Genomic DNA, 11,724 nt, shown 5'->3' with positions numbered 1-11,724 from the left:
TCACCCTTTTAGGGGTTAAATTTTCAAAAAAACTGAAACACGTATTCAGTCATATGTCTTAAGGAATCTTCCTGTGAAGTTTCGAATAAAATAGTCAAACTAATCTTGTTTCCCCATACAAACTTTGAACCCCCATTTGACCCCCTTAGGAGGTGAATTTTGAAAAATCCTTTCTTAGTGCTCCTCTACACTATATAAGGAACCTACGTGCCAAATTTGAAATCTCTAGGACCAGCGGTTTCGGCTGTGCGTTGATATGTCAGTCAGTCAGTCAGTCAGTCAGTCAGTCAGTCAGTCAGTCAGCTTCTTCTTTTATATATTTAGACTAAAATCCTTCCAATAAGGGCGCCACTGTACATATGATCGATAGTCTCTTAATAAATCGTTGACTTCTTAATTAAAAAATATGCTACATCTGCCAGGAACGCGATAATAGCCTGAAGTGTAATATTAAATGAAATCCGGGATTCAAAATAATTGTACACAAACTCCAGCCTTTACATCTATTTATTTATTTATTTTAATGACTGTGAGAGCTTAAATATTAATATAGGCTAAATATTATTACTTACTAGACCACTTATATTAAATTAAAAGAATAACCTAGACACTACAACGACAACAGTAAATGCAGCACCAGCGAAGTTTCGCGGTGCATTTCCTGGCATATATTCAGGAGTTTGATCTCTTAAAGCATCAGGCTTGGCTTCGTCGGCTGGCATCTCACGTTCGTCATACGCTTTTTTCTCAGCTATAGGCTTAGCTGATACAGTAGCCAGTCGACTAGTAGTATACGGTTTATTGACGGAAACTTCTGTAGGCTTAGCGATCTTATTTCTAGATTCAATAACGGTGTCCTTCCTTGCGGGAGAATCGAGCAGTTCGTTGTTGAAGATCGTATTTACTTTGGATTCAGTTCCGATACGTTTGTTTTCCTGACTAGAATCTTTGGTTGGTTTAATCATTGGCTGCATAGCTGTATCATTAGTACAATTCATCAATATCCTTAAGTCGATATAGAAAAGTTTTCCATTCAACTGTGTGTCATCATAGTACTCGTAATCGCCGTTCTGATTCGGTTCTTCTTCAAAAGCTTGACTTTTTTCGATTTCCGTTGCTTTGGCGTATAACAGAGTTACTTTGTCGTCTGGAGTACATTTGAGGTTCTCTAAAGCAATTACCAGGTTTTTGTTTTGAGTCTTGTTCAGAAGAGTTGTGAACCACTCCAATCGACAATCACAGGGGAAATTGTTTCCTGTAAAAGAAAAAAATCATTATTATTACAATCAAAACTATTCATTATGGTAAACAACCTCAACATTTCCCGTTGTTATACAAAGGGGGCAAAGTTGTATTTGAACGCCGAGTATGTAATTGAAAAACGAGCAAGTGAAAGGGTTCAAGGATAGAATCCTGGACTTGGCGAGTTTTTCAACACACGAGAAGTAAAATACATTTGCACCCATGTGTAACACAAAACTTTTCCCCTCACTATAGCGAGGAAAGTACAACGCAAAAAAACGCATTTATCACTGCTTCTAGTAGTTTCACAGGTGGTAAATCATCTTCATCACTAGATTCAACCACTATTTAGGTGTCCGTGCCTTCGCTTGAACCACTAATGAGATTAACACCTTCATAACTCGGCCCTAATCGAGTGAATTCCTCGACTAGTAGCGCCATCTGGCGCGCCAGTCAAGTACTAGTGTCGCCCGGTTACCAGCGCTCGGCTGCTTTTTCATCAGTACGCTTTTGTAACTCGGCCGAGCAACACGTTTACAAAAGCAAGTCTTAAAAAGTTCGAGAAATTTAAAACATCGAAAAGATTATGATTACTTCTAACTTCGTGATATTCCGCTCGGTGCCTTTGGCCCAGCGACGAGACGCAGTGACCTCCTGTAGGCACCGTCATAAAAACGCGGATACATATGCCTCACTCACGTGAGACTGACATGACGTCGTCCCGTGAGACGACAGACGTCGTCCCGTGAGACGACAGACGTCGTCCCGTGAGACGACAGACGTCGTCCCGTGAGACGACAGACGTCGTCCCATGAGACGACAGACGTCGTCCTGTGAGACGACAGACGTCGTCCCGTGAGACGAAAGATGTCGTCCCGTAAGACGATAGACGTTGTCCTGTGAGATGACAAACGTCGTCCTGTGAGACGAAAGACGTCGTCCCGTGAGACGACAGGCGTCGTCCCGTGAGACGACATGACGTCGTCCAGTGAGATGACAGATGTCGTCCCGTTAGACGACATGGCGTCGTGCTGTGACACGACAGGCGTCGTTCAATGAGACGACATTGCATTGCCCCGCGAGACGACAGGGTTGTTCCTGTGTGGTGGCATGGAGACGATGAAGAAAATTGACAGCGATGGGACGCAATGTAATCCTATGCACCGTCATAAAGAATATAAGGGACAAATGCCACGCTCACGTAAGACGAGACAGAGCGACGTCTCGTGAGACGACATAGGTTCGTCCCTTGAAAAGTCATAGCTTCGCCTCGTGAGGTGACAGGACACAAGAGATGTTATGAAACGACAGATGAGGTCCCATTAGATAACCTGGCCTATGAAAAGATAGGGCCCACGATCCGATAGGGCATCGCCTCGTGATATGACAAAGGAGATCATTCATTGTGCAGACATGATTCGTCATTAGAGACAACATGAGTAAAGTTGTGCTGTGCGAAAAAGTACACTGTCATATAAATTGACAAGCGTCGCCCCGTAAAAGATTAAACTTTGCAGCGACTTGGAATTTGGATTTCGTTGCCCTATGCGATGATTTACGACATCCTTTGAGAACCCATTGGGTTATTACATGCTATGCACTAATTCACCTTTCGTGTCATGAGACGAGCGTAATGATCTCGAGGCAAAATGTTGTATTTGTACACGAATCTCAATGAGATTATGTCGCTTTAACATCTACTTTGCGGTAATTAGCACAACTCTTAACTAAACATACTTTGTATAAGGTATTTCTAAACATATGTACCTACTTCGTAGAAGGTCTTTCGAATCAGAACCACAGCGTACGTGTTAACCTGAGACATACACAATTACACAGTTTAGTCATTGTCTTATTAGACAAAAATCATCACGTGATAGGTTCCCATAAGTGGGGTCGTTTTATACAGGTAAAGTGAACGACATCGGCGTCGTCTCAATTGCCTAATTAGCCAATACATAATCAGCGTGGTCACTTGACCAACAGATGAATGATTGTGAGGAATGTCCAAATTTATCTCACTCGAGAATATCTGAACGGCCATAATGATGACGAATGTGTGATCCAATTACTGTTAAGCAACGCCGTTATTGCCAACCTAATTTGTCATGTCAACTTTTAGAATGCTCGTCATGATAGAGGTTTATTAGCAGGTTTGACGTTGTGAAAATCCACTTCCACATCTAAAAACGTGTGGGTGGAGCTTCGGTAGCAATTAACTAGCACTTTGTTGCCAGATACTAAGCGAATTAAGAAATATACATAATAGTGATGCTAAACAGAATGAAAAACCACTTTATATTACAAAGCCCTTCTTGCCCAATCAGAAAGGGAGAGGGGCGGCGAAGATACCAATGGAAAAAAAAATCCATTAATTTATGCCACTGTTTTACGCTATTCCTAGAGTGCAGATTCTTTTAAATGAATGATTAGAGCTCTAGTCTCATCAACTCACGGGCATCAATAATTGACGCATGGTCTTGGGTCTTGATACGGACTTTAGAAATGCAGAAGAACCACTCAGGTACTTAGCAAATGTTGACTATTAGCTACAAAATAACTTACCGCAAAGGAAAATTCTTGTACTAGGCTCATTACTCTGTGAAACCTGGATATTCGTCTGTATTTCAGCAAACTTATAGCTGTCCGGCTGAAACATCCAGTCGGACTAATGGCGAATAATGTTCCAGTATATGTTGTTCAGTATACCGAACTGACAAACGTATTACTTCTGTAACAATCGACCCAGTAGAGACTTCTGAACCAATTCATTTAGAAATAAAAAGCTACAGCTCGGAAAGTTTTCTAAGTACGATATATACATATATGTACTACAAATTGACCTCAAACTGCCGTTAATCGACCAACGGTTAGAATACTCAATCATGCATTATTACTAACGTTAGCTAGACCAAGATTACAGACAATCCTTGAAGAGGTTAATTACAAAGACAACAAACTCGTACCGGAAATCTGACTCCCAAATATATACGATATTTTGTGGATAGTTTGGCAAAATGACTTAAAGGATATGTTATTTAGTACAATAGCATTTTAGTATGCCTTGTTGCATTGTTACTCAGGACGGACTCTCGTCGTAAAAGGATTTGTCGGTTGCCCAGTTCGTTGGCGTAATGTTACGAATCCTATGTTTCTTTAAATAACTAACGAATTAGATTAAAGAGACGATCGAACAATATTCTCAAACTATTTACAGCGAAGAACTATGGCTTACATCTCTTGACCGAAGTAAATGAAGTTGGTCCTAAACTTAAACAACTACACAAAACAAAGCAAGAAACCGTGTAGGTAAATTGTATTCAAAGTGCTTATTTGTTGTATGAGTATGATATATCGAAAACACTTTAAGCTCATTAAAACCAATAGGGCAATACATTTTCCGAGAGAAGCCGATTTTCACAGTTTGCTAAGGCACTCTTATGGATAAAATGTTGAAAGGTAGTCACTGAATGTGGAGGCCTGTTTCTGAAATAATAAATTAAACGGAAATTGAAGGATAAATCTCTTTCGATTTTAGAACACAGTTTCCTCTTACAAATAAAGAGGCGCTCGCATCCTAAAATTATCTCCCGCTACTGCGGTATTACTAACAGAAAGTTCCCGTTTATTTCATTTGACAAATGTTTTCTGAATAGGTTTCTGGGGCCTAGAGAGATTAACAGAAGTTGTATATTTACAATTAACTTTTGGAACTCCATTAGCGCGTTGTAGGATCGATACACATTTCCGCAGTTGCTTACTAAGCGCCATTTATTAGAATTTTGCGGCGCGACTATTTGTCAGTAACAGAGTAGACGCCACAACTTATTCAAAAACGGTTCGTAAGGTCAGAGGACGAGTCCCAGTCCCAATTGAATTTAGTGTAAGGAACTAGAAATATGATGTTTATAACGTTACTGTGCTTATGACTTAATTTAGAAGACTTCGGACTCCTAATATACCTGATATACAAGAATTTGTTAGGACACTCATAAAAGGGAGCGCAGATTCTAGGCAAAATGGGTTTCTAGTGGTAACAGAAAACTTAAAATTATTGCCGTTTAAATAGATATTGATGAACTATATTTATCAGAAGTAAGGTCTTGAAACCTAAATGAAAAATAAAAGCTCAGCGCTTAAGGTACGCAGTACTTATAGCTACGATATTTTGACCTATTGGTCTCGGATGACAGGCAAGTGTAAATACCATTGTCATCGTCCGTGGCACTACATGCTACAGCCGTGCGCACGTACGACTTTTAAGAAAATTCTAATTATATGCCATACGATAAATAAATAATTGTCATCTCGATATAATTGTAGAATCAGGTATTACCCTACATAACAGTTGCATCTTGTTTGTGGGAAGTCCCGCTGCATATGGATTTTGTGAAATAAGCAAGAATACAGTAAATATTAACCCGTATGTTTATGTGTATACATCAGTTTATAAAGAACGTGAGACATTTATATTATTCGCACAAAAGAGCAATATAGAATATATTGCTTTGCAATTTGGTGATAAATGGAGATGAGGGTAGGTGCTCATTAAAGTGACAAGTCAGCATAAACATAAATAAACTTTTAATAGTATTAAATAAATATTTTTTCAAAACCTTGTGATAAAAATAGTGTAAAATTAATAAATTTATACATACAGTGTAGGCAAACTCCATTAATGCTCCAATAAAAAGTTATTCACTAGCACCTGCCGGCAACCTCACTGCACTGGACTTTGGACTCATTAAAAATAAAAAATCTGAAAAATGTCATCACTGGAGGCTATATCAACTGCACAAAATTCACTGGAGGCCTTGATAACAAAACGATTTGCAGACATGGAAGCGGCTCTGCGGGCAGCCTCTCCGCAGTGTGACACAATTGAAGCCTTAAGAGCGGAGCTGCAAACATTCAAGGAGTTGACTGTAGGCATGGTAGCGGCTATCAATGCACAAATCTCAGCGCTAAGCAACAGCATTGACCACATTGAGATGCGTCACCGGCGTAAATATCTTATCTTCACGGGTGTCTCCGAGGTGGCCGGTGAAAATGTGGCCGAGACAGTTTCTTCCATATGCCGGGACAGGCTGCAGCTGGCGGAGGCCTCGTCATCTGCCTTCTCTGTGTGCCACAGGCTTGGCGCTGCTGCCGCGGGCCGGACTCGTGTTATCCTGGTTCGTTGCAACAACCCAGCACTCAAAAATGCCATCTGGAGGAAGAAGACAGCTCTTAAAGGATCTCCTGTTGTTGTGTCGGAGTACTTGACGCGCGAACGACAAGCTGTTTTCATGGACGCGCGTAAGCATTACGGCATGCGTAGTGTCTGGACTTTAGATGGCACTATTTTCATCAAAGTCTCGGCTGGTAAGACTCTTCGGGTGGTTACGGCGGAGCAGCTGCGTAAGCTGGTCAGCGAGTGCCCGCCCCCCGTCACAGAACAGGCTGCTACGTCAAGCGGCCCTGCTACAGACGTCGGTGTCGATGGTGACAATAAGGACTCCAGCGATACGATGACGCGTGGTGCGAGGCGAGCCAAGAACAATTCGAAATAAGCTCATATTCACTGCGGTAGTTAGGTATTCCATTACTTTTTTATATTGTTTTACACGAGTACCCTTTTTTTTTTATCTATTGTACTTTTACATTCTACCGACGTAAAAATCGTTTATTATTGTGACTTGTTGTGGTTATGTGAATGACAATGACAGCGCTCATGTTGTGACGGATGACAGCGCTGAAGGAACGTTCGGAAATCATGTAGTGTAGTTTTTATATCCTGTTGTGTTGCTTTCATTAACTACCTTTTGCAATATTAATGTACTGTATACTTTGTATTCTCTCTAAGCTTTTAGTATTTATTTTGATAAGTGTGTGTAGTGTAGTTGACCGGCGGGTTAAACAGGCCCGTAATCATTTAGAATTCGCTAATTAGTTATTTATTGTATCTTATAAATATATATTTTATATATTATTTTTATTTCTTTTATATTTATTTATTTGTATGTCTACTGATGGATGTGACGACTCATTTTATTCTGCTTGCAGCTTGTCTAACTCGTTTCACTCACTTGATGACTCGATTAACCTTGGTACGTCATTGAGGGGCGAGTTTCAAAATAATAAAAATGTTTTTAATGTGTGCCATATAAATGCTCAAAGTATCTTAAGCCACTTCACTGACTTTCTAGATTCGTTTTCTTCGTGTAACGTACATGCCATTCTTATCAGTGAAAGTTGGCTAAAACCTAATATATCCTCAACCTCCTGCAGCCTTCCTGGTTACATCCTATTACGTAACGATCGAACAGGCAAAGGCGGCGGAGGAGTGGCCATGTATCTCAGAGCGGACATTCCTTATAAAATAATTGATTCCTCTCCCTCTCAATATTCCGGTTCCATGGAATACTTAATCGTTGAGGTGAAGCTTCTTGGTGTGCGCATTATGTTGGGGACAGTTTACTGCCCACCAATGATTGATTATTTTTCAACACTAGAGGTGCTTCTGTCTGGTATTGGTACTGAATGTGCTCATCACATTGTAATGGGTGATTTTAATACAGACCTGCTGAGAGATAGTTCCAGATCGCGCAAGCTAAGATCCATTGTCACGTCATCTGATTTTTCTTTATTGCCCTTGGACGCAACGCACCACAATATCGACTCCTCTGATTCCTGGCTGGACCTGATTTTCACATCGTCGCCAGATCACGTAGTAAAATTCGGTCAAATGTTAGCACCTGGCTTTTCACGACATGACCTGATATATGTCTCATACAAAATCAAGCCGCCAAAACCGGAACCAGTAGTAGTTCACTTACGTGGCTTCGCGCGTATTAATATTCAAAAACTTAAGGAGGATGCCACTTTGGCTGACTGGTCGGGCACATTGCTGGCACAAACTGTTGATGATAAAGTCTCTCACTTTAACTCTGTTCTTCTGAAACTGTTTGATGATCATGCTCCGGTTCGACCAGTTAGGCTAAAGAGGCCACCAGCTCCCTGGATATCTAGTGACGTGCGTAAGGCAATGACGAGGAGGGACAGAGCGTTCCGCGCTTACAAGCGGAATCGGTGTGACGAAAACTGGCGGCTTTTTAAAGTTGCCAGAAATCGCTGCAACCAGGTGGTAAGAGCGGCGAAACGACGTTACATACACGACAACATTACAACTTCTTCACCCGCGGACACATGGAAATTTCTCCGGTCACTCGGAATTGGTAAAACCAAGGCCGATGTTGACTCACTTCCTTTTTCTCTTGATCATTTAAATTAACATTTTTCTCAGACACCCGTTCTCAATTCTTTAATAAAATTCAAAACCTTGTGTTATATCGCATCTTTACCTTTCCCAAATGTTGACACTTTTACATTCACCTCTGTCACTGAAGATGAGATCAAAAAGAAAGTTATGTCGGTTAGGTCTAAAGCGGTTGGACACGATAATGTGAGTAGAGTCATGATCACCCTTACTCTCGACTGCATTTTGCCTATTCTCACACATATTGTCAACACTTCTCTGCTCTCTGGGGTCTTTCCTTCATGCTGGCGGAGGGCCTTTGTCATTCCACTACCTAAATTATCTAACCCTAGTTCAGTCAATCATTTTCGGCCTATCTCCATTCTACCTTTTCTATCAAAAATTCTTGAGGCAGCAGCTCATAGTCAAATTTCTAAATTTATTCATAGTAATAACCTGCTCTCTTCTTTTCAATCGGGATTTCGATCTGGTCACAGCACCACCACCGCACTTCTCAATGTGGTTGAAGATGTAAGAAACGGCATGGAAAATTCGAGAGTAACGGTGTTGGTGCTCATTGATTTTTCCAATGCGTTCAATGCGGTGGATCATGACTTACTTGTTGCGATTCTTTCTCATCTGAAAGTCTCGCCAAAATCGACCGAGTGGTTTGTGTCCTACCTTGCTGACCGTGCTCAGGCAGTCAAATCCAGTTGTTCCTTATCTGCCTGGTGTGATTTGAACACTGGAGTACCACAAGGTGGGATTCTTTCTCCTCTTTTATTCTCCGTCTTCATTGATCAAATCACCTCCAAAATCCGTAGCTCTTACCACTTGTATGCAGATGACCTGCAGCTGTACACTCAAGCTCCTGTAGAAGACATAGACTCTGCCATTTCGCTGATTAATGACGACCTGGATCACATAGCTGAATGGTCCAGTAGCTTCGGTATCAGCGTCAATCCAGCGAAATGTCAGGCTATTGTTTTAGGAAGCCAACATCAGCTGGTAAAGCTCGGTGCTGTTGCCGTTGCACCGATCCTGTTTGATGGCACCGTCATTCCAATATCTAAGCAAGTGAAGGATCTCGGCCTTGTTTTAGACTCAAGCCTTACTTGGAATGACCAGGTATCTGAAGTCAGTCGTAAGGTGTGTGGAACGCTCCGTTATCTTTATAAATTTAAGAATTTTCTTCCAGTCGGTACTAAGAAATTACTCGTGCAAGCGCTAATTTTACCAGTCATTGACTATGCAGACGCGTGCATGACCAATATCTCACAGGAGCATCTCAACAAACTTGACCGTCTTATTAACAATGGCATTCGATTTATCTTCGGCCTACGCAAATACGACCACATTTCTTCATATCGTCGCCAGTTAAATTGACTTTCCATTCGTCGTCGTAGGTCTTTTAGAATCCTGAGCATGTTATTCTCCATTTTGTTCGAGCCCTACTCTCCCAGTTATCTGAAATGTAAATTCACTTTCATTACCCCCGTCCAGGCTGTGAACTACGTTCCTCCCGCTCTCTCAAACTCTCCATTCCTTCTCACCGTTCTGGTTTCGTCTCTAACTCCTTCGCCGTCGAGGCAATCCGCCTTTGGAATTCTCTCCCCCTCTCTATTCGACAAGCCCCAAGCAAACTCGTTTTCAAACGACTGCTCCGCAAGCATCTTCTGGCAGAAGAATTAAAATAATGTTCACCATCATATATGTATATGTAATTATATATATTAGTCTATCTTTATAAAAATTTATATAAGTATTAGTATTCAACCTGAGTTTAGTAAATTTATGTTTGATGTCACGATTATATTTGTCTCTGTTAGCTATTATTTCTCCTGCGCCAACATATATGTCTCTGTTTAACCCAATGGTTGACTGGTAGAGAATGCCTTTTGGCATTAAGTCCGCCATTTGTACATGTTTCTTTAGTTGTGCAATAAAGTTTAAATAAATAAATAAAAATAAATAAATTACGAAAGTTCTGAAAAGAAAACTATGTATTTACTATCTTAAGCTGATGACTGAATTTTTATTATAAATGGGTAATCGTACATCATTAACCCTTATTTGAAGAGTTATCTGTCGTCTTACATTCTTATTAGAATATCGAAATGGACTAAAGAGCCATAAGTCGTAATGTTTTAGAATTACTAGCTCACGAAACGTACAATTTTGCCTTTATAAATTCGGCTAGTCAGCACATAAGTCATAAAAATGATAAGCCTAAAAATATATGCATCACATATTCATAATTATTCAAACACAAATTAAATATTTCAAATATCGAAAAAAGCATACTAGCTAGACATAGTAAAAGACTAAATAAAGCTGACGCGTACAGTGTAGAGAGGATTCCCGCATTAACATTCATGTATATTCATGGAAGTATCAAAGTCAATTTAATTTGAAATAATTGCCTTCATTTGATCTTCGCCTAAGTATGTGTGACTCATTAGATCATGGATTCGTTTCAATCGGTTGTCTATTGTTTGCCCGACAGTCATTTAACATAATATTCATTTGCCCGAATCTAACTTGCCTGAATTTCATTTGCCCGAATGATTTGTTTACCATAAAAATCATATGACATACTCGTTGTTTATCCGAATATTACCTTCCATAATCATACAATGCCATACTATTTGTTAGCCATATTATTAAGTGCAATAATATGGTTTCATAGAATATTCAAACGCCATAAGAAATTATTGCCATATTAATTGTTGCCCATATTATTACCTAACCTAACCTACTTTCTGATAGCAGTTTCATTTTCCAGGGGTCACAGTTCTAACCTAACCTAACCTACTTTTCCAGCAGTTTCATTCTCCAGGGGGTCACAGTTCTAACCTAACCTAACCTACTTTCTGATAGCAGTTTCATTTTCCAGGGGGTCGCAGTTCTAACCTAACCTAAACTACTGTCTGATAGTATTTTCATTTTCCGGGGGGTCACAGTTCTAACCTAACCTAACCTACTTTCTGATAGCAGTTTCATTCTCTAGTCCTTCTAGTAACTATTATAGTAATTTTCGATTCTGCCAAAGCACATTATGGAAATTGACTTTTCTGGACGCTAATTTGTATGACAAATGATGGTATGGAATATGGTAATTACGGATTTCGATGATTCTGACAAATTACATTATGGAAACTGACTTTATGGGAAACAAAGTTTCTGGCACTAGATTAATATAGTAAACAATGATTATGGCATAAGATGTTATGAGAAACAATATT

The 11,724-nt window shown here is 40.0% G+C and overlaps 1 protein-coding gene across 1 annotated transcript in view; it reads right to left on the bottom strand.

The window, feature by feature from the left end:
- Window positions 1–489: 489 nt before the first annotated feature.
- The window catches only part of LOC125235163 (connectin-like), a 256,759-nt gene continuing 245,524 nt past the window's right edge, over window positions 490–11,724 (bottom strand). The window contains exon 3 of the mRNA XM_048141618.1: window positions 490–1,255. Coding sequence (XP_047997575.1) covers window positions 591–1,255 — 665 coding nt within the window. The 3' untranslated portion in view covers window positions 490–590. The remainder of the gene's footprint in view (window positions 1,256–11,724) is intronic.

Source organism: Leguminivora glycinivorella, chromosome 17, assembly GCF_023078275.1.
Source record: "Leguminivora glycinivorella isolate SPB_JAAS2020 chromosome 17, LegGlyc_1.1, whole genome shotgun sequence".
NCBI lineage: Eukaryota > Metazoa > Arthropoda > Insecta > Lepidoptera > Tortricidae > Leguminivora > Leguminivora glycinivorella.
The sequence above is the reverse complement of the archived record's forward strand: the minus strand, read 5'-3'. Positions and strand labels throughout refer to the sequence as shown.